Below are 23,934 nucleotides of genomic sequence, written 5' to 3' on the forward strand. Positions count from 1 at the left end.
TGAGTTATTTTTTGCTTTTCCCCAATTCTGATAAAGGTAGCTCACCAGCCAACTCATGCTTATCCTTCAGGAGTTAGTGATCTGAACTATTTCTCCCTTGGTGTGGACAATAAGTCTTTTTCTCACTTAGTGTTTCATACTTAACAGTTTTTCAAAGATTTGTGATCTTCAGTTTATATCCTGTTTTATAATCTGTAGTCTAAAACTCAGAGAGGCTGGAAATTAAGAGGTAAAGAATTTAGATATAGTTGATAATGAAGGGAGTTTGGGTGATATGTTGTTATTTTGTGTCAGTATTGATACCTAGATATTGCTTTCTTTTAAATCATTTAAACATGACATAGTCAAAACAAATGTTTTAAAGATTTGAGATTCAAAGTAGAATGTAGTATTTCTCTAACACGAATGTTGTCAGTATAATAAAAAGACAGTTCAGTTGTCTTATTTGAAAAGGAAATTGTATTTTTTTCCTGGAATTTTTGAATTAGAGAATCTGTGTAAAATTGACCATTTTCTTTTATAAAAACACATGTATGTGGATCAAAGTACTTTATTTCAAAAAGATCAGTAAAAATGTTAGTTCTTATCCTCAGAGGAAAAACAGTTGTATTCTTCTATTTAAAAAAAAGAAAAACCTATTTATTAGGTTTATAGGCACATGTGCAATTCAGAAGAAACACTATTATTACTTAATATCAATGTCCTGATCTGCTTTTTACCTATATTCACACGTTTAAAAAAATTAATGTTAAAAAAAATCCTGTTGATGGTGGGTTTTGTTTTGTTTTGTTGTTTTGCATGTTTTTAACAAGCAAGAAAATGGACAACTTAATCACTGGCAAAAGAACAGCATGACTGAGGGAAAACTTTGTCCTAAAAGGAATGAGAGGGCTGTTTTACCATCATCGGAACCCACACCCATATACCAGAGTGAAGAGTGTTTGCCTTTGTTGATTTGGCTCATTGACTTAATGCAAAACAGGGGAGATGATAGACATTTCCCAGCTAGAGAGCACTTGAAAGCCAAGTAATAATAGGTCATTCTCAAAATTACTAATTTTATTATAAAAATGAACTTGTAGTGAAACTTGGTGAAGTATCGTTTGCACACGATAAGCAAGCACACCTGGCTCCCATGTCTCGGTCATCAGACCAAACGGCAGCCAGTCGTGGGCTGGCCAACAACCCGGTCCTTGGACAGTAAGGTAAGAAGAGCCGATCACTGTTCCTTTCATGAATTATAGGTATGAAATACCTAAAGTTTTTAGTCAATGGGGGGAGGTATAGCTTGAAAACAATGACAAAAGGTGGAACCAGAGAAGCTTTCACGACTCACGCACATGCTTAAGTTATGAGGAACAGAAACTATGGTTAAGGAAAGGAGGCTGCTCAGTGGAGGAAAGATAGGAAAACAAATGAGTGAAGAAAAGCGAGATTCAGAGAGAGACAGAGAGAGGGCAGGTGAGTGCAGGAGGGGCTGAGACCTGGTCCCAGAGCTTGCTGAAGGTTTTTGATACCTGTATTGTCTATGTGAGTCCTTACAAAATATCTTATTTCTTTTTCTTTTCTTTTCTTTTTTCTTTTCTTTTCTTTTCTTTTTTCTTTTCTTTTCTTTTCTTTTCTTTTCTTTTCTTTTCTTTTCTTTTCTTTCCTTCCTCTGGTAAATTAAATGATCTTTGACCCTAATTATCAAAAGGGTCAAACCACTAGGTTTTAGCAGAAAACAAAACAAAGTATGTTGTATTTACGCAATATAAAATTGCAATCAAGAAGATTTAGTCATTAAAGAACAAATTGCCCGTACTAGGTTATCTGTTGTTTAGGCTTGCCCACAACCCTCTCACCTTATTTTGATAACAGTTTTTCCATGTTCCTTTGGGGACTATCCCACTCCCACTGACCTCGTCACCGCCTTTCCAGGGCAGCATGAGAGTCAGGTTTAGCCCATCAGCACATATGGGCACTCAGACCACAGTCATAGGTAATGGCCACGACAGCATTATATAATTATGAATCACTTTAGTTTTTGAGAAAAATGTGACAAATAATATGTGAAGAAAGAATAAAAAGTTGCTGTTAAGATTTGGGGTCATAGGGACACCCGGGTGGCTCAGCAGTTGAGTCTGCCTTCGGCTCAGGGCGTGATCCCGGGGTCCCGGGTGGGGCTCCCTGTATGGAGCCTGGTTCTCCTGCCTGTGTCTCTGCCTCTCTCTCTCTTTCTGTGTCTCATGAATAAATAAATAAAATGTAAAAAAAATAAAAGACTTGGGGCCATAATAGTAAATAAAAAGACCAACTTCCAACTCTGCTATTCATTACCTAAGTGACCTGAGTCAAGCCTCTTCCTTTTTCTCAGCTTTAGTTTTTTTGTACATAATAGGAGGAGCTGAAGGCAACTGTATTCAGGGTCTCTTTTCCTTCCTAAATATGTAAACCTTTCTTAAGCTTGAAATTCAGCAGTCGAGTGTGCACCTCCTTGTTGGGCATTTTTGGAGGTGCAGGTATTATGCCTGGGGTTATAAACAGTGATCTTTTCAGTCTTGGCCCTGGGGGAACTTGCAGTGGATGATTTTGAAGTAGGCAAAGCGTCTCCCTTCCCTTCCCTGTGGTCTAAGCTCTTGACCTCATCACTCCCCACCATTAAAATTTGCCCTCCTTAATGACAGTTACCTGGAAAAGGGATGGGTGCGATGCCTTGCTTCATTTTTTCTCGGAAGACTTGCTGTCTTCATTCCTTTCTTCATTGCAGGAGCACAGCATTTGACAGAGGTCATCTGGTCACAGTTCTCCAACATGGAAGGACGTGACGTGTTATTCATTTTTGATTTCCAGAGCATCTCAGAATTCAGAAAGGTAGACTGACAGGCTGACTAGGGGCTGCGCAGTACTATTACGGAACGGAGCTATTTTGAAGGATCTTCCCCCTCCATGTGCACTCTGTGTAAGGATGGTCTTGGCTACAGATCTGTGTAGCCACTTATAGCTGAAAGAACCAAACTGTGGCTTCTGTATCATCAATTAGCTCTATTACTTGCAAAGCAGACATTGTGGTGACTGGTCCATCGAGTTTTTCCAGCTGGGTTAGCAGCTCAGATCCACTGTGAAGGTTTCTTCAGAGACCAAAGCTACTGTGAAGTCTTGGATCTTTGAAGCAGTGTCACCCTTCTTTACCCCCAACTGGTAACCCTCTCTTTCTACCTCACTGGTTACTAGACATTTCAAATGTCCTACTGCAGCTACTGCCCTTCCAGGTTGGACAAGCAAAGTGCGGGCATTTAGAAAAGTGGTTCCTATTAACATGTTACCTTCAGCTAGAAGGCCAGGGAGGAGTCGGCTTCTCCCAGGGAAGCATTAGCACTTTCTTACTCTGCTGGGTGAATTCTCTCTGCGGAAACTAGACCTGAATTTTCTATTGACTTGCCCACTCTCGAGGCTGCTGTTGTTGAGAGGTGAGAGGATGTGGGCACAAATAGAGTGCCCAAGACTTCACAGCATTTCCATGGGGGCGGGGGGGGCAAATCCCCAAAAAGCAAAATAAAGGCTTATTTGGAGAGGGATGAGGCCAGGGAGGAAAATACACCCCTGTGAAGGTGAAAAGCAGAAAATGTAGAAACTCTGTAGGAATGCGGGGTGAGAATCGCCAAAGACAAATTTACCACCTTCACGATCTTGTTAGTTAGATCTGCCCACTAATTGCAGTAAACCCATTGATTGCTCCAAGGGGAAGGGGGCATCAACACCCTATGGGAGTTGATTCTTTCCATATGGGGGAGGGGAGAGTAGAAGATCTCAGTGGGACATAAAGACTGACATAATTTACCCCTATTTTATCTAGGCATCTGTTTAATGCTTTTCTTCCTTAAGTGGTTTGAGATAATCTTTGAGATTAAAACCAGTGAGAATGAATTGAAAGCTAAAAATACCTATTTCACTGAGGAACTCGTTGGATTAATTAGGTTCTCTTTGCATAATTTCTAGTTCAAGTATATTTGACTGTCTTTTTTTTTTTTTTTTTTTTAAACAAAGCTACACTTTAATAAGTGAGCCCTTGGCAGTATGAGACCAGCAAGGTGCCATAAACTCCTTGTAGCTTCTCTGATTCTTTGCAATGTGTTGTACTACAGGTTAATATAATTCATTATAATACTGGAAACCCCAACTTCCTGGAAAGAATGTTCTCTAACTCTTACAAGGAACTAGAAAATAGTTGAGGACTTCAATTTTTTTCTCCTTTTTTTCCTCTTGGCACCCAATCTTGTCCTCAAAGCAAGTTTTTGTAAATTTGGTTTGTTTTTTTATTATTAATTTTACATTTTAGTGTTCATAAAGGCAAAGATTCTTATTTGGTTTGTTCTCTTGCTATCCCCAGGGCCTAGAATATAGTAGGCATTCAATAATTATGTGTTGAATGAATGAATGAGTGAATGAAAGAACACATGAATTATAAATAAATAGCGGTTTGGTACTAATAGATAAAAAGTGCCAAGCTAAATCACACTTCAGAGTAATGGTAGAGCTATCAGGTCACATCTTTTTTTTTTTTTTTTTTTTCAGGTCACATCTTTGATCAGTACAAGGACACTCTAAATGACAATATGAAGGCACTCAGTGGGATTTTTAAAAATGCTAATTGCATAGAATGAAGGAATATTCATGGAAGCCTTCAAAAATATTAAAAGTTATATATATATATAAAGATTTCATTTATTCGTGAGAGAGGGAGGCAGAGGGAGAGGCAGGCTCCCCTCTGAGCAGGGAGCAGGATGCTGGGCTCCATTCCAGGTCACCACCTGAGCCGAAGGCAAATGCTTAACTGACTGAACCACCCAGGCACCTATACATAAATACATTATTAACCACATTTTTACATATGTATGATTTGCAATCGTAATGTTTATTGTGTTTGACTTGCAATGGATTTTACCTCTTGCAAGAGATTCTTTGACTCTGGCCAAGGCACCACTATGGCCAAAGATGCCAAATGACATTTTTGAGTCTGTGTTAAATATGTGAAGTTCCCCCAAACACTGAGAGGTCTAAAATGTTTCCTAAAGAGGCCGCAGGTCCGTCAGTGTGATAAGGTGGGGAGACACTCCCATTCCTTGCGAGCTCGAGCTCGGAGTAGGGAACCAGCAGGCACGGAGGGAGCCTCATTGAAACGGCTGGGGTGCCTGGCTGGGGTGCCTCCGCTGTGGCCCTGGAAGAGTTCAGCGGCGCCAACCAGAGCTCCAGAAGCAAAAATGCTTCAGTCCACACAAGGAAGCCTCTTGCTTTTGCTTATCTGGAAAGGAAGAAGTCTCTGGGAGGTGCCTTCAAAGCCCAGCAGAGCTTGGGGAATTCCCATCCTGGGGCGGTGGAGCCTCTCCTGGAGCTGCCCCCTGCGCGCCCCCAGGAGTAGGAGGAGGTGGAAAAGGTCATCGCGCACTCGGGAGGCGGCTGTAGCCGCGAGAGGCTCCACGTGTTGGGGGAACCGGCTAGGGGTAAAGCGGGCCTTTGCGTGGGTCTCATTTCGACCATTAAAACCATTGTTTCTTGAAGTCCAGCTCTGAGGTGTGAATACATCGCCGAATTCTGCTCTGCCGGGTCCTGGAGCACCAGGGCCTGCAACCCGAGCAGGTGCAAGTGCAGGTGCAGGTGCGGCGGGCGCAGGGCGGCCCCAGTCCTCCAGCTCTGCAGCCCCCAGCCCTCCAGCCCCCGGTGCCTGGCCTCCCAGCCCCCCAGGACCCAGGACCCAGTCCCCGGCTCCCACCCCCCTTAGCCCCCCTCCCCTCCCCCGGCCCTCCAGCCCCTCCAGCCCCTCCAGCCCCCCCACTCCGCCCCTCCAGCTCCCGGCCCTCCAGGCCCCCAGCTCCTTCAGCACCCCCCCCGGCCCCTCCAGCCCCCCCACCGCCCCCCCAGCCCCCGGCCCTCCAGCCCCCCCACCGCCCCCCCAGCCCCCGGCCCTCCAGCCCCTCCAGCCCCCGGCCCCCCAGCTCCCGGCCCCCTAGCTCCCGGCCCTCCAGCCCCTCCAGCGCCCCCCGACCCCAGGCCCCCAGTCCCCGCAGCCCCCAGCTCCCGGCTCCCCAGGTCCCCAGTCCCGCACCCCTCCAGCCCCCGCCCCCTAGCCCCGGGCGCCCCCCAGGCCCGGCCCCCCAGCCCCCAGCCCCCCCCAGCCCCTGGAGGCTGCGAGCCCCGCGCGCCGCGGCCCGGGGCGAGGCGAGGAGTGACGTAATGCACGTTGCGGGCCGCGGGCCTCGGCGGGGGCGGGGCGGGGCGGGGCGGGGCGGGGGCGGCGCGTGACGGCGGGGGCGGGGCGGGGGCGGGGCGGGGGCGCACGGGACCCGAGCACGCGCGGCCATTGGCTGCGTCCCCGCCCGCTCCCCCGGCAGCCCCGCGCCCCGAGCCCGCGCCACGCCCCGCCGGCCCGGCCGCTCCTGCCGTGGGCGTGGGGCCCGCCGTCCGCAGAGGGCGCCCCCGGGGCCGGGCCGCGTCCGCCGCCCCTGAGCCGGCCGCCGAGCGTGCCCGCGCGGACCCCGGGAGCCGGGAGCCGGGAGCCGGGAGCCGGGAGCCGGGAGCCGGACTCCGCTCGGTGCGGCGGGAGCGGCGGGAGCGGCGGCCCAGCTCCCCGACCCCGACCCCGGCCCGGGCGCCCCCCCTCCTCCCCCCCCCCCCCGCAGTCCTCGCGCCGCGGGGCCGGGCCGGGCGTGTGCGGCCGCGGGGAGGATGCAGCCCGGCGCGCCCCGGTCCTCGGCCGCCTCCCGCGGGGGCTCCGCTGCGGCCCGGGCGCCGGGGTCCGCCGGCTGCTGAGCTCGCCGTCGCCGTCGCCGTCGCGGTCGCGGTCGCTGTCGCCGCAGCGGGCGGGGGCGGGGGGCGGGTGCGGGGAGCGCGCCTGTGCGCAGGGCCCGGCCCGCCGCCCATTGTGCGCCGGCCCGCGGCGCCGGGACCATGTGGGTGAACCCCGAGGAGGTGCTGCTGGCCAACGCGCTCTGGGTCGCCGAGAGGGCCAACCCCTACTTCATCCTGCAGCGGAGGAAGGGGCACGCGGGCGACGGCGGCGGCGGCGGCGGGCTGGCGGGTAAGCACCTGCGCGCAGCCGGGGATGGGGGGCGGGGGGCGGGTAAGCACCTGCGCGCAGCCCGGGGAGGGGGGCCGGGGGTGCCGGGTAAGCACCTGCGCGCAGCCCGGGGAGGGGGGTGGAGGTCAGGGGGGCGGGCCGGGGCCGGAGGGCTGCCGGGTAAGCACCTGCGCGCAACCCGGAGCGGGGAGGGGGCGGGCTAGCAGGTAGGCACCTGCGGGCAGCCCGGGGGTCGGGGTCGGGGTCGGGGGTCCGGGGCGCTGCTGCGGGCTGCCGGGTAGGCACCTGCGTGCATCCCGGGAGGGGCTGGGAGGGCCGGGATGGGGGGCCCGGGAGCGCTGCGGAGGCCCTGCGCTGCGGACAGCCGGGACGCCGCCCGGTCCCCCGGGGCTGCCCCACTGGGGCGCCGGGAAGGCGTCAGGAGCCCGGGTTTTTCCTGGAAAAAGATGATTCGAGTCCGACGCCGTCGTGTGTGGGCCCTGGGGCCGGGCGCCCCGCGGGTGGGCGAGGTTGCGGCGTGGAGGTGTGTGGGGGAGCATCCCTGTGAATTGCACGCAGGGCCTGGGCTCCGCAGCCGGGCCCCTTCAGGAGGACCGCTTCGCGTGTGGGCGACAGGTGGAGGACGCTTCGTTTCCACTCGCCCTCGTTACCGATCGCCGCAGGGCCGGGCACAAAATGCTCTTTTGTTTCCGGAGAAGCCATCAGTAAGGGGCTGCTGTGGTCATTTCCCGTATTGGCTGTGGCCCAAGACAATGCACAAGGATTTCTGTTGTTGCTGCACCTAATTACACAGAGAAAAGCAAGTTATCTGGTTCCAAAAAGAATTAGCACTATAGCTGCGTTTTCACTGTTTTAACTCACCGAGCGCGATCCCCCCCTCCCCAGTTATTATTCATAATGTGACTCTTGCTGAAACCATATGCCCTGTCGTTTCAGGATTATAGGATGAGGCTCGTCTCCCAAGTGGTGCCCTATTACAGGGGTCTTGGGTATTAACTAAGGAGTCTGCTAGCTGGGAAGTTAGCAATAATGCTGAACTCCTACCATACTAGAGGAATTGGACCTTCCCCCCCGCCTGCGTGGTGGTTAGAATGAGGAGAACTGGGATACTTTTCTTTACAATAAAGTTAGCAGAAGAAACAGGAGAGGTTTCACCAGGAAAGAGACCAAACTGTATCAGCCTCTGGGAGCTGGCATGCTGGCTCTATTGTTGCTTTCAAAATGCTGTGCTACGAACTAAAAATTTTGATACGGTACATATTTAATTATGATCAGAGTTTACAGACTAATTTTCCCAAGATGAAGATTCAAGTGACACAGTTGATGGCATGTATGGGTTTAAAGAACGTTGCTGGTATCTCATACCGCCTGTAGCTAACCTGATTTTTCTACACTTTTTTGCTGCCACGAAAGAGAAGGCAATATGCAGAGCTCCAGACTCTGTTCTGGAAATTCTGATTAGTGGCCTAGAATCAGGATTTTCCAGTTCATTTTGTAGAAGTTGTCTAACTATACACACTAATGTGGGGCTTGCATATCTAATACTGGGATCAACCCAGATTGTCCCTCCTTAAGCCTAAAATAACAGTGTAAAGTAGGTAGTTTATTTGTATTAACAAAGGACATTTTCTTGTGTGGAGTTAACCATCCTGACTTATGAAAAATTCAGAGATACAGAGCCTTCTTTTCCTAGTTAATATTTTTATTATGTTCCTACTGACTCAGAGCTGTGACTAACCACAGTCCACCTGGAATCTCATTATTGATAGCTTACTTAAGAAGGATAAAGTTCTATCTTTTTAATTGCAAAATCATAGCTATTGCACTTATTGCTAGGATAATTGAAATTATTATCATGAGCAACAATATTCCTGCCAGCAAAGGCTCTTTTCAGCTAAAAGAGCGAAAATGTCTGCTCTGATAGATTGGTACCACATTAAATGTAGCAGGAGCGTTTTAGGAATCCTTGTACTATGTTGAGTATATTTTGATCCATAATGTCAGTTCCTTCATGTATTCGTTAACTTATGAAATCATTTAACAAGTGTTTGTTGGCAGTGTCTGGAGTGCCAGTGTCATGAAGCTCAGAGCCTTGTGGAAAAGACAAGTGTTGATAAAATAATCCTATAAATTAATATAAAATTGCTGCTCCATGGGGTCCCAGCAGAAAACAGAACCAAACCTGGTTCAAATGAAGCGAGTTGGTGAAAAGACATCTTGGATGGAGGCAGGGTTACTAGCACCAGTGAAAGGCCCAGTGGTGGAGCTGTTACCACCCCAGGCAGTAGGAAAGATGTTACTGGAAGCCTCCAGAGCTGGAACCAGGAAGGAGGAGCGTGGGCCTCAGGAGAAGCAGCCTCCCCTAGAAACAGAGCACCGCAAAAAGGAAGTGGAGAGGACATGCCTGACTTCTCTCCTCCTGCCTGCCCTGCCAGTTTCTGCCACTGTCTTTTTAAAATATTTTATTTAAATTCAATTTGCCAACATACAGTACAACACCCAGTGCTCATCACATCACGTGCCCTCCTCAGTGCCCGTCATCCAGTTACCCTGCCCCCCCTCCCCTTCTGCAACCTTTGTTTCCCAGAGTTGGGAGTCTCTCGTGGTTTGTCTTCCTCTCCAATTCCCGGCACCACCGCCCCCCTCAGTTTCCCTCCTTTCCCTTATAGTCCCATTCACTATTTCTCATATTCCACATAGGAGTGAAACCGTATGACAATCGTTTCTCCGATTGACTAACTTCACTCTGCATGATACCCCCCAGTTCCATCCACATCGGTGTAAATGGTAGGTCTGCCACTGTCTTTCATTCGAAAGTGGAACCCACAAGAAGCCAGCTGGACAGGATGCCCTGGTGATCTAGTCCCTAAGGATCAGCCTCCTGGGGATGGATCTGGGAGGTGGGAGCAAACTGAGAATGACCAGTCCTAACATCAAAATGAGAGGAAGATGTTGGGTACCCCACTCAGAGAAAGGGGGTGGGACTGGGGGCAAGGGGAATTTTCTGAAGAAGTGACATTTGACCTGAACTGAAGAAAGAAAAAGATCAGCCCTTGAAGAGAGGAGGGAAGACCAAGTATTGGGCGTCAGGTGTTGGAGATTTTCTGGAAGATCTCAGGACCTTCATATAATGTGCATTATCTGAGCCAGTGTACCATTGTCCACTTATTTAGTGGAGGATGATGATGAAACGATGAATATGGGAAACCTGCTCAGTGGGAACTGGCCAGGAGTGCTCAGTGGTCCATACTGCTTGGTGAGATACTAGAAAAAGCTGTAAGAAATAATGGGTCACAGCGAAGATGCTTGCTTTTTTTTTTTTTTAAACAAATTAAGCTATTTCCTTTCTGATTCCAGGCAATATACATAAGTACTGAGGCAATGAAGTATTTTATTGTAGATGTATTCGACTTATTTTTTTTAGCCCCCTTTAACTGAGATTTCATACATATACAGAAAAGTATACAAAGATGCAGAGTACAGTGATTTATCACAAAATGATTCCTTGCGCTAATACCAGGATAATAAATAGAACATTGCCCCAGAAGCTCCTCCTTATAACCCACACCCAGTCACTACTCACCTTGTCCCAAAGGTAACCAAAACTATGTGTTTTTTTTGGTAACAGTTTGCTGCTTTTCTTTATAGTTTTTTTTTTCTTTTTTGACAAAGAACATACCTCTAAACACAGTGTTTTGGTTTTGCCTGATTTTTGAACAAGGAATGGATGTAATCAGTATGTATTCATGTGTTTGAATTCTTGGCTCAGTATTATGTTTGTGATATTTATGAATGTCGTTGCTTGCGGCTGTAGTTTATTTTTCTGTGCTGGACGGAAACCTATTACATGAGCATACCACAATCATTTGTTCCTATTAATCCGCTGTCTTGTTGGTGGACCTTGAGTGATCTGTCTTGAGGCACCCAAAGTAAGGTAGCTACGATCTTTCTGGTGTATGTTTCTGGTGCCGGTGGGCATACGTTTCCATTTGGTCTGTACCCAGGAGAGGAATTACTAGGTCATAGGTTATGTGTTCCATCAAGTTGAGCAAATAATACCCAACTGTTTTCCAGAGTAGTTGTACCAATATACTCCCACCAGCAGCATATGGGCCTTTCCTTTGCTCCACATCCTTGCCAACATCATCAGTCTTTGTAACTGTCGCCATTCTGGTCGTTTATGCCAGTATCACATTGTGGAGTTCATGTGCTTTTTCCTAATGAGGTTGAGCACCTTTTCCTGTTAATTGGCAGTCTGGAATATTCTGACATGCTTGTTCAAATCTTTCGCCCACTTTTCAATTTGATCATTTGTCTTTTTCTTACTGATTATAGTTTTTTTTTTAAATATGTTCTGGAGATGAGTTCATAGTTGGTTATATGTGTAGCAGAGTCTTCATTCTGTGCTTGCCTGCCTGTTTACTCTCTTAAGGAGAGAGTGATTTCTCTCTTAATTTTAATGTCCAAATTCTTTATAGGTTCTGTTTCCCTTATGGTTAGTGTTTTATTGTGTCCTGTTCACTAAATCTTTCTTTTTTATTTTTTTGAAGGATTTTATTTATTTATTCATGAGAGACACACACAAGAGAGAGAGGCAGAGGGAGAAGCAGGCTCCCTGCAGGGAGCCCGATGTGGGACTCGATCGCGGGACTCCAGGATCACACCGTGAGCCAGAGGCAGATGCCCCCCAGATGTCCCCAAAAAGTCTTTTTCTAAATAGAGGTTATAAATGCATTATCTTTTAGAAACTTTCCAGTTTGAACCCCCAAATTTATATTTACAATTCATTGGGGATTCATTTTTGCATATTGTGTGTGAGATAGGGGTCAAGTTTTATTTCTTAAAAATGTGTGTGGACATCCAGTTGCCCCAGCATGCCCCAGACTTATTGCTAAGTCTATTCTGTTGTTGCTGCTCTGTAGGACTACCTTGGTCATAAATCAAGTGCCCAAATGTATGACAATTGATTTGTTTGAGCGCTCTAGTCTGTTCCTTTTGTTTGTTAGAATATTCTTGCACCAGTTCCACACTGTAGTTTTATACTAAGAGTTTACATTCATTTGATCAAGTACTCTTAATTTTTTTTTTCTTGAAGAGTTTCTTGACTATCTTTTGTCTTTTATGTTGACAGAGCATTTTAGAGTCAACTTCTTAAACTTCCACCAAAACAAAACCACAGCAGCAACAGAGACTTAAACTGTTGGGATTTTTTTTTTTTTTTAATTGCAATTGCATGGAGTCTGTAAATAAATTTGGGCAAAATTGATACCTTTATAGTATCAAGCTTTCTGGTCCAATGAACATGGTATGTTCCTCTATTTATTTAGATCTTTAAAATTTCTCTCGATGTTTCAGAGTTTTCTGTGTAGAGGGTTTACACATATTTTATTAGATTTATTCATAGATATTTCATATTTTTCACTCTACTGTATATTGTGCCTTTGGAATTTCATTTTCTAGGGTGCCGGGGGTCTTCTGGGTGGCTTAGTCAGTTGGGCATTGACTCTTGGTTTTGGCTCAGGTCATGAATGGCTCAGGGTCATGGGATCAAGCCCCACATCAGGATCTGTGCTCAGCACCAAGTCTGCTTGGCTTTCTCCCTCTGCTCCTTGCCCTGCTTTTTCTCTAAAATACAACCTTCAGAAAAAGGAAATAAATATCTACGTATCTGGGTGGCTCAGTTGCTTGGGACTCTAATTTTTTATCTCAGTTCCGGTCTTGATCTCAGGGGTGTGAGTTCAAGCCCCATATTGGGCTCCACGCTGGGTGGAGCCCTCTAAAATTTCATTCTCTAATCCTTTTTTGCTGACCTCTGGAAATATGGTGGTTGTTTTTTTATATTGACCTTGTATCCAGGCTCCCCCACTTGCTAATCTTTTATGTGGGAATTTTGTATCCTTATACATTTGTAGAATTAAATTGTACTTTTTCTTTCTCACAACATCATTGTTATCAAGATTATAGTGGCCTTAAAAACTAAGTTGGAGAGGGGTGCCTAGGTGGTGCAGTTGGTTAAGCATCTGATTATTGGTTTTGGCTCAGGTTGTGATCTTTGGTAGTGAGATCCAGCCCTGCCTGGAGCTCTGCACTCAGTCAGCTTGAGACTCTCTCCCTCTCCCTTTGCCCCTCCCCGCTGTGCTCTCCTCTCTCTCTCTCAAATAAATAAATCTTTTTTTAAAAAAAGTAAGCTGCGGACAGCTCACTCTGTTTAATTTTCTAGTAGAGTTTGTGTGACAACAGTATTATTTCATCCTGACGTGTTTGGCAAAAATCATGGGTAAGGAAGTCCAGCCTTGAACTTTTATTTGTGGGTTTGTTGAATGGTATGACAACTACTCAAATAATTTAAAATTTTCTTTTATTGTCAGTCTTATAAGCTGTTTTTAAGATTTATATGTTTTATCTAGATTTTCATATTTTGGCATAAATTAGTTAATATTCTTATTTTTAATATCTGTAGGATGTACAGTGATATATTTTAGATGCATCTTTTGTAAGTAACAGAGTTGATTTCTTTTCCTAGTCCAGCTTAAATTTTTGCCTCCTGATTGGATTATTTAGTCAATGTATGTGTGACTTGGGTTTAACTCTACTATATTAAGTGCTTTTTTTTTTTTTCTATCTGTTCTATTTTTAATTTTTTCTTGCCTCTTGGTAGGTTTTGGGATTTTTTTGATGATTACATTTTCAAGCCTCTATTAGAAGTTTTATATTCATTTCACCATTCTTTTAGTGGTTACTCTGGAGATTATAATGCATTTTTGATATATTAAAGTATATTGTTCATAGGTACTTTGATTTTATTTAATTTTTAAAATTGCTATTTAAAAAAAAATTGCCACTTTAAATTTTTTTCTAGACAACACAAGGAACTTGGAATACTTTAACTCCATTTACCACCACCCCCACGCCAATTTGTATAGCATTGTTTTCATATATTTTGAGTCTTACATTTTAACGTGAAAATATAATTATTACTAATTTTAAAGGTCTGTATTCATTTGCATTTCCACATATGTTTGTAGTTTTTGTTATACTTCTTCCATTTCTGTACTTTTTTTGGAATCATTTTTCTATTGACTGGGAAAAAAGTCCTTTTCGGTTTCCCTTAGAGACTTCTGCTGAGAAGTTTTGTTTTTATTATTTTTTATTTTTTTATTTTTAAAGATTTTATTTATTTATTCATGAGAGACACAGAGAGAGAGGCAGAGACCCAGGCAAAGGGAGAAACGGGCTCCATGCAAGGAGCCCGACGTGGGACTTGATCCCGGGTCTCCAGGATCACACCCTGGGCTGCAGGCAGCGCTAAACTGCACGCCACCGGGGCTGCCCGAAGTTTTGTTTTTAATGTCTGAAAATGTATTCTGTTTTCATTCTTGAAGGATATTATTGTTTCGAATGGTTGGCAGTTCATTTTTTTTGTAAGCATGGTTAAGTATTCTATTGTCTAATGATTTTCCTTTTTTTTTTTTTTTTTTTTTTTTAGGAGTTAACAGTCACTCTGAATTATTCCTTGGTAGATAATATATCTTTTTCTCCAGCCACTTTTAAGGTTTTTTTCTTTGAGTCTGGTTTTCTGCAAGTTTATTTTACTTAAGTTCAGTTAATTAACATAGCATATTATTAGTTTCAGAAGTAGAGTTCAGTGATTCATCAGTTGCATATAACACCCAGTGCTCATCACATCATGCGCCCTCCTTAGTGCCCGTCAGCCCATTATTCCATCCCCCCGCCCACCTCCCCTCCAGCAACCCTCAGAGTTTTCTGCAGTTTTATTATGGTCCAGCTATTTGTGGATTTTTAAAAATCTTGCTGGGTGTAGGAGGACTTCTTTCATTGGTTTTGTAAGCTTTTCATCCATTGTCTCTCCAAATACTGCTTTTCTCTCATTCTCTTCATCTTTCTTTCTGGCACACCCATTATATGTATATTAGATCTTTTCATTTTATCTTCTATGTCTGTTAACCTTCTGATTTTCTTTCTTTTTTTTTTAAGATTTTATTTATTCATGAGAGACACAGAGAGAGAGAGGCAGAGACACAGGCAGCGGGAGAAGTAGGCTCCACACAGGGAGCCCCACGTGGGACTCGATCCCGGGTCTCCAGGATCAGGCCCTGGGCTGAAGGCAGGTGCTAAACCGCTGAGCCACCTGGGCTGCCCCAACCTTCTGATTTTCACTTGCTTTATTTTGGTTATTTTCTTTTGGTCTATTTTTTTTTTAAAGATTTTATTTATTTATTCATGAGAGACACAGAGAGAAAGAGAGGCACAGAGACACAGGCAAAGGGAGAAGCAGGCTCCCTGCAGGGAGCCGGATGTGAGACTTGATCCCAAGACTCCAGTTCACACCCCAGCTGAAGGCAGATGCCCAACTGCTGAGCCACCCAGGCGTCCCTTGGTCTATGTTCTAATTTACCATCTCTTTACCTGTTTTTAGTCTGTTCATCTACCCATTCTGATTACTTTTTCAATTCTAAAATTCTCATTTGGCTCATTTTTATAAATTCCAGTTATATATCAAAACTCTGAATATTTAGAAAAAAAAAAAAAAACTATCTTGAGAGGCACCTGGGTGGCCCAGTCGGTTGAGCATCGGAATCTTGGTTTCAGCTGGGGTCATGATCTCAGGGTTGTGAGATGACCCCGTGTCTAGCTCTGTGCTCAGCAGGGAGTCTGATTAAGGGTCCCTCCCCTTCTCCCTCTCCTCCTCCCCCTGCTCTTGCTCTCTCTCTCAAATCTTTTTTTTTTTTTAAGATTTTATTTATTTATTCATGAGAGACACAGAGAAAGAAGCAGAGACATAGGCAGAGAGAGAAGCAGGCTCCATTGCAGGAGCCCGATGCAGGACCTGATCCCGGGACTCCAGGATCACACCCTGGGCCAAAGGCAGGTGCTAAACTGCTGAGCCACCCAGGGATCCCCTCTCTCAAATAAATCTTAAAACCTATTTGGAGCATGGCTAGCATAGTTATTTTACAGTCTCTGTTCTCTCCCATATCCCAAAGCCCAAGTGGATTTATGCTGTTGTCTCTTATTTCTCCCAGTTTTCATTCATGTTGTAGTGTCGTCCTGTATACCTGGCTACTTTTGATTACATACTGGACATTGTACTTCTACTCTGCAGAAGTAATGTGAAGTGGAAGGTGATTGATGTAAGAGAGAATTTTTTTCCTGCCACTTGCAAATCAAAATCCTTTTAGTTTTAGGTATTGATATATTTCAAAACCGAGCTCTAACAGAGGTGATTTTGCCTACCTAGGATGCACACTTTTGATTAGGTTGTAGGTCTTGCAGGTCCCAAGGCAAAGAAAGGGAAGCATCATTGGCTTTTCTTACCTCTTTGGTGTCTCTGATTCTGTTAAAAGTACATGCAGATTTTCAGCCACTTAGCAGCTCCTCTTGAAGAGGCAAATGCCTCCCAATGTAATAGCTGTCCCATATGTAGGGCTCTTCTCTTTGAAATGCTTTCCTAAGTGAAGTAATTTTTCTTTTTTAATTCTTTGATACTTCAAAGTATATTTTATCTCTTTTATAATAATAGTTGTCCTTAATAGCAAATTACCTTGTGTGCCATTATAAGGTGGCTGCTATTATTATTATTACTTTTTAAATGTTTTATTTTTTATTTTATTTATTTTTAAATTATTTTTTTATTTATTCATGAGAGACAGAGAGAGAGGCAGAGATATAGGCAGAAGGAGAAGCAGGCTGCCTTTGGGAAGCCTGATGTGGGGCTTGATCCCAGGACCCCGGGATCACACCCTGAGCCAAAGGCAGCTGCTCAATCACTGAGCTACCCAGGGGCCCAGGTGGCTGCTATTATTATTCCTATTTTATAGAAAAAGAAAGTGAGGTGTTAGAGAGGTTGTGTGACTTGCCATGGGTCACAGCTAATAAGTTAAAGGCCTGTTAGATTTTTGTATTTATTTTTGCAAGACTAATTATAATGGAGTGGACTAACCTTATTTTCTTTACTATTCAATAACAACTATTGACTCTGTCTGCAGAAAAATGAAAACACCCCCAAAATTTCCATGCAATTTCAGGAGCTGCATGGATCACAAGTGAATTAGAACATAGGTGCATCGAGTTAGAGGACGTCACCAAGAGATCAAGACAGTTTCTCATTACGCCAAATCACAAGTGTAGCATCTGCTGTAAGCTGTCCTGTCAGAAATGTGTTTGAGTGTCAGCTCTTCGGAGTGCTGAACTTTATAAAGATCTACAGGAGGGAAAAGGCAAGATTCTTTTGCTAAGCCATTGGTTCCTAACCTCGTGATCAAACCTGTGTGAATAAATTTGAGAGAACCGGGAACATAGGCATGGACATGATCCCGGGGAAGATGAAGGCCCTCAGATTGTTTTCATCGGAGAGTCAGTCCTGGACTGTCCAGGAGTTGGACTTCTTTGACCACATGGAGACCTTCACAACTAGAGACCTGCCCCACTTGCTTACTGGTAGAGAAAACCAGGCTGTCACCTGAAAACCCGTCTCTTTGACATAGATATTATTTTGAGCTGAAAGCAATTAGGAAATAGTAAACTTGGAAAAAGCTCTCACTTTTCTGCCTAAAGGCAGAAAATAAAATCTCCTTTTCCTGGAGGCAGACTCTTATCAGCCCACAGAGGCACCAGAGGAATTTGTAAACAAACCTTATTGAACAAATCCTTATCTTCTATCTAGCTCTAGTTGGATTACTCCTTGCCCAAAACCCTAGGTCTTGTCAATCTTTTACGAAGTATTGCTTCTTTGACCAAAAGGTCTAAAAGCTTCCTGCTCCGGGCCACTTCTGTTTCTCTTTTCTCTTGTGAAGGCTCCCCTCTACATGTACAAATTCAGTAAAATTTGTACATTTTTCTCCTGTTACCTTCGTCAGTTTAATTTTCAGACCCAGCCAGGGATCCTAAGATAGTCAAGGAAAATTTTTCCTCCCCTGCATGAGCACAGAACTCCCAGTGGAGAGAGAAGTAACAAAGCAATGCCCTTAAAGCCCTCACTAGGTAACAGGTGCCTGCTTTTAGGGTAAATGCTTCCATCTTGCTAATTTGTAAGTAACTGTATCAACAAAGTTGCTTCTAGTTGGCTTACCAGTAAAAGTTATTCTTTGTGTGTTAATTATATGTAAAAACAAGCAAAATTCGGGGAGCCTGGGTGGCTTAGCGGTTTAGCACCTGCCTTTGGCCCAGGGCATGATCCTGGAGACCTGGGATCGAGTCCCACGTCAGGCTCCCTGCATGGAGCCTGTTTCTCCCTCTGCCTGTGTTTCTGCCTCTCAAGAATAAATAAATAAAAATCTTCAAAAAAAAAAAAAAAACAAGCAAAATTCATGTTGGTTCCTAATGAAGTTTAATGTCATAACTGGTGATTCTGTGTTGGGTTGGGCGGTCCTCTCCAGCTGTGTATGGAGTTGGCTCATAATACATAATAAGGAAGTGCTTCCAGCAAGACGCATGATTAGGTAAAAGCACATATTGCCTGCTTGTTCCAAGAATCTTTCCCCTCTGCTTGTTATTTTGAACTTGAAGAGAACTTCCTCACAGAATGATTTAATCTCCCATTCTGATTTGTCTTGAGACTTTACCTTATTCTACAAAGAAGCTGAAGAGTGAATGCGTATAATCTGTGTAGGATTTGGGGTGGCTCTCTGGGTCTTCTGGATTTTTATAAACTGGTCTTTAAAGCACAGGAAGTCTAAGGAGCCATTCACAGATGATGGCGCACCACTGTTCCACCCTTGCCGCTGAGCCACAGGAAGGTGTCAGGAGGCAGCTGATCTGATTCACACCCATGTGCGAGCCACTCTACAGTCTGCAGTTTACAGACACTGCATTTTTCAAAGGGTGCCGTCAAAGCAGAAGGAGAACTGTCTGGTGTTTAAGCAGCTTAAAACAGTTAAGTCCTATTCAGGGCTTTGGGAAGATGGTAATTTTTCTTAAAGGTGATTTTTGATCGGCAACTTTATTATTTTTTAAAATTTTATTCGTGAGAGACAGGCAGAGACACAGGTGGAGGGAGAAGCAGGCTCCCTGCAGGGAGCCCGATGTGGGGCTTTATCCCAGGACCCCGGGGTCATGCCCTGGGCCGAAGGCAGCCGCTCAACCGCTGAGCCCCCCAGGCACCCCTTGATCAGCAACTTTAAATTGTTTCTACACCCCTGTCTTTTTTCCCCCTTCCGTCCCTCCCTCCCGCTCCCTCTTCCCCTCAGGGCCAGGCCTGTTTTGAAAGCTCTGCCCAGAAACCTCCTCCTCTCTCCTCTGTGCTTCCTCCTCCCTTCTCTCCTCGCACAAATGATTCTCTCTGACAGTGGCAAGTGGCACTTCTAAGAAGACTGGGGTAGGAGGCAGAGGGGCCACCTTTCTCTTTATATGTATACGTGGTTATTAGTCCATCTGAGTTTATCATTTGGAAACGTGGGCTCTAACCATTACCCCAGAGAATGATGACGTCCTTAACCCACTTGTCCCGTTTCTTTGTTTTTCTTTCCCGCCCAGTGTACGTTCTAGAGAGCTCAGAGGATAGGCCAGTTATTTTTAAAAGATGCTCTAAAATTGCCATTAGTGGGATGCCTGGAGGGCTCAGGGCTTGAGCACCTGCCTCCGGCCCACGTCATGGCCCCGGAGTCCTGGGATCGAGTCCCGCATCCGGTCCCCGCAGGGAGCCTGCTTCTCCCTCTGCCTGGGTCTCTGCCTCTCTCTCTCTCTCTGTGTGTCTCTCAGGAATAAATAAATAAATCTTAAAATTGCCACTGGCTTCCAGCTTTCTTCAAATCTCCGTTCCCACTTTTGCTGTTAGGTGATTTACTGGCCCTTCAAGAGACCTGGGCTTCTAGCGTCGGATCCGTTCTAGAGATCCATTCGGGCTGCTTCGGACTCTCCTTTGGAAATCTGGGTTAGAAAGCAACCTCCAGGTGAATCAACTCTCCCACCTTCTGTGCGGGTCCTAGGAGCTCAAAGCGAGGCCAGTGACTGTCTTAGTCCAAGAGCTGATGTCTGTGAAACACTCCCCCTCTCAGCTGCATTCTTCTTCGTCTTATTTATTTAGTTATTTAGTTTGTTAGTTTGTTTATTTATTTATTTATTTATTTATTTATTTATTTATTTATTTAAGAGAGAGAGAGACAAAGAAAGAATGGGTGGGAGGAGGGGCAGAGGAGAAGCAGACTCCCCGAGTTGAGGAGCAGGTAGCCCGAAGTGGAGCTCAGTTGCGGCAGGCGCTGCTCCGGGGAAGGTCAGCACCACATGACCCCCCGTGTGCACGCTGAACAGCAGAAAAGGGAACTCTGTTGACCTCACTAAGTTTTTTAGTAGATTACCTGCATGTAATACTTCTTAGTAAGGAAAATGATTATATTTCAGTAGTGCCAAATAATTTCTAAGATCTCTGTGTTAACCTAGGAGCCAAGGTGGTCTTTAATAAGAATAAGCAATACTCAACAGACCTATATGGACTCTTTAATTAAAGCATAAAAAAGAAGAAATCATTAATTCCTTTTTAATAATAAATTTATTTTTTATTGGTGTTCAATTTGCCAACGTACAGAATAACAGCCAGTGCTCATCCCGTCAAATGCCCCCCTCAGTGCCCGTCACCCATTAATTCCTTTACTGTCTTTCACCCCATGGCATTTTTTAACATTTACATGTCTATTGCTTTAGCAAATAATAGAAAATACACTTTCTAAAAGCATCTTTGTAATAAAATTTCAGATCTATGTGGTCCAAAGCTAAATTTCAGAGTATTGTTACTGTGGTCATATTTTTAAATTAACATTTGATTATGTATATTTTTATTAATTTTACAAATGTCATAAGGTATAAAGGCAGAGGAGCTGACATTTGCTGAAATCCTTCTGTGGTTCAGGCATTCTGCTGAGGATTTATCATATGTCACAAATTTGATCTTCATAACAAACCCTGTAGGTTAGAAGCTCCCTCTATTATAGATGAGGAAACTGAATGCTTCAAGAAGTAAGATACTTGAGGAGGCCCTGCTTCTAACAGACAGAGCTTGGGTTTGTACTTGAGTTTGATTGAATTTGGAAAGGGAGAGGGATGCCTGGGTGGCTCAGCAGTTGAGCATCTGCCTTTGGCCCAGGGTGTGACCCTGGGGTCCCGGGATCAAGTCCCACATCAGGCTCCCTGCATGGAGCCTGCTTCTCCCTCTGCCTGTGTCTCTGCCTCTCTTTCTGTGTCTCATGAATAAATTAAAAAAAAAAAAACTTTAAAAAAAGAGAGAGAGGAAGAAGTAATCGGAAAGCTAAAGGAAACTGGGGCAAAGTGAGCCACAGTCTTAGGGATGCAGTGTTGGGGCACCTGGGTAGCACAGTCAGTTGAGCAGCTGCCTTCAGCTCAGGGCATGATCCTAGGGTCCTGGGATCGAGTCCTGTGTCAGGCTCCCTAGAGAGCCTGCTTCTCCCTCTACCTGTACCCCCTTCCCCTGCTGGTGCTAAATAAAATAATCTATAAAAAAAAAAAGAAAAAAAGAAAAGCAGTCTGCGGTGTGGAAATGAAGGGAATAGGCAGGGCAAGGCCACACCTTGGGGTTGTGACATTGTTGACTAGCAGCTGTGGTTTGCACGTACATGCCTGTGTGCCAGGGTAGAAATCCAAACACCATCTCTGGATTTTCCTAAAAGGGTTTCCAAACTTTTCCCATTTCCAGTTTTCTAGTAAGCTGTCTTTGGGCCCATAATATGGAGTCATTCCAATCAAGAAGCATTGACCCTTTGGGTGGAGGACAGACAAGGAAAAAAATGAATATTACACAAAGAAGACCAAAATCCATGTTTATTGTGAATGAGGTCCGTTTCAAAAAATTTATGGCCACCAAGGAGGAAAAGTGTAAACTTGATATACAGTATTGATTTTTTTTTTTAGTAACGTAATTTATGTCAAACATCATAAAGATTTTACTTAGTGTCTACTTTTCTCTTTGTGGATATAAAAATATAAGTATTTTATAGGATCATACTCCTCAAACTTTTTTTTCTTTTAGAAAAATTAAGCTGGTGGGGATTTCAGGAGGTCCTTGAATAGCCCAAAATCATTTACAAGACTTATGGAATTCATTAGGAGTGTGTACTTTTCTGGAACTGAGGCTCTACCGCTTCCATTAGCTACTTAAAGTGGATTGTGAATCAAATACATGAAGAGCCCAAGACCCTAGAGTCTTACCTTTCTCAATTCTGATTTTTCCACCAGAGCAGTTTTCAGAAATTTATTGTTATTGCTTGTACCAGGATTACTGTGAATTGTAATAAGTCTTACCCATTTCCAGGTAATCCTGTTGCTGTCTATTGTTTAAACAACAGCAGCTCATCACTGTCTTTGAATACAGTGATAAAAATGCTGGTGCTGCTTTTACTCTTACCCTGATACCCAGCCGTGGGACGGTTCCCCTGCAGTTTCTTCTGCTGGGGAAGACCCCAGGGTGTGTGCATGTGTGCGTAGGGACAGGGAAGGGTGCAGACAGGGAAGGAGCTGGCCCTTCCCTCCCCTGGGGATGCTCTTCTCAGGCAGCGGAGCTCGGGATGCTCTGTGATGTGAAGCAGCTCTAACGGGTAACTCTGGCGTTTGTCCCTTATTCATTCTCCTCTGTGGGCGACTGGAGGGAGAACGGAGTCTGAATACAAGCAGTGAGTTGACAATTCCCTTCTGCTCTCTACAGTTCAGCTATCGGCCTGTCATTGTGCAAGTCCAAGCAGATGGCATGGCGAATCACTACAGAGCATGTGCTCCCACCTCATTCACTGCCAGAAGGCTCATCCTCAGCGTAAGAACTGCAGGCTCCGCTTTCTTCCTATTCTCCACTTTGCAGCTGGACCACCTCTTGTCCCTCTGTCCTGGCTTGAGATTACTGCCTGAGTGTAACCTGTGGTCTTTAGGGGGAGGGCGCCGTCTGCCCTCCGACTTGAACCACTTATCTGTTCTTACCTGTTTATCCGAGAGCCCACTGTCCCCTTCTTCCTAACTCTGTCCCCGATAAAAGCCAATTTTCCCCTCTTCTGACAACCTGTCTTCATGGCAGATTCCATGGAGTCTTCGCAGAGTCTTTTTCATTTTATTTTTGAAAATATTCATAAATGTATAGGCTCTTCTTCTTGGAGTCCTGCTAATTTTGCCCCTATGATGCCAATTTCAGGATGTGTTTGATCAAGCAAATACTCTATGGCTTTTTCACAATCTAAATAACTTAGGTTGTACCCTTGGTAGAAATATCTATAATGTGTTGTGATTTGTCTCCCCTTTCTTAGTGCCGATAGAAACGTTGGGTAGTAGAGGACACTTCCTTACCCTTTTGCCTTTTGTGGACATTGCAGTTTGTTACTGGGACTGTGTACAATTGGATGTTACAGATGTACTAAACTCTTAGCATGTGTGCTCTTAAAAGCCACTTGCAGGTTTCTATTTCTGTTGTGCTTATAACCCACATTTTTAAGGTTTAGATGAAGAGCACATGGATTTTTCAAGTCGCTAGCTGAATACTTTCTTTTCCTTGTTCTTTTTTTTTAAAATTTTTATTTATTTATGATAGTCACAGAGAGAGAGAGAGAGGCAGAGACACAGGCAGAGGGAGAAGCAGGCTCCATGCACCGGGAGCCCGATGTGGGATTCGATCCTGGGTCTCCAGGATCGCGCCCTGGGCCAAAGGCAGGCGCCAAACCGCTGTGCCACCCAGGGATCCCTCTTTTCCTTGTTCTTATTCACCAACTAGATCTTTGTCTTAAAGGATCCATAATGCTTATACAGAATGGGAGAGTATTTTCAAAAAGCAAATGGGGATAGTCATCTCCACAAGGGCCTTGGAAATGTCCTTCAAATAGAATATAAATGTCAAAGGAAATACCTGTTCTTCTTTGAGATTGTTTACGGCAGATACA

General features: G+C 44.9%; 1 protein-coding gene and 1 long non-coding RNA gene across 3 annotated transcripts in view; both read left to right on the plus strand.

Moving 5' to 3' along the window:
• Positions 1-982: 982 nt before the first annotated feature.
• Positions 983-4,718, plus strand: LOC144291885 (uncharacterized). Its single transcript, XR_013359442.1, has 3 exons — positions 983-1,205; positions 2,750-2,853; positions 4,555-4,718. It is a non-coding gene; the product is annotated as an uncharacterized LOC144291885 (long non-coding RNA).
• A 2,131-nt stretch (positions 4,719-6,849) lies between these two features.
• The window catches only part of TBC1D9 (TBC1 domain family member 9), a 113,669-nt gene continuing 96,584 nt past the window's right edge, over positions 6,850-23,934 (plus strand). The window contains exon 1 of one of the 2 annotated variants that reach the window (XM_077860936.1): positions 6,850-7,054. In XM_077860936.1, the coding sequence (XP_077717062.1) occupies positions 6,925-7,054 (130 nt within the window). In that variant the 5' untranslated portion in view covers positions 6,850-6,924. The remainder of the gene's footprint in view (positions 7,055-23,934) is intronic. The other variant, XM_077860938.1, reaches the window with a different exon arrangement.

This window comes from Canis aureus, chromosome 20, assembly GCF_053574225.1.
Source record: "Canis aureus isolate CA01 chromosome 20, VMU_Caureus_v.1.0, whole genome shotgun sequence".
Classification (NCBI taxonomy): Eukaryota; Metazoa; Chordata; class Mammalia; order Carnivora; family Canidae; genus Canis; species Canis aureus.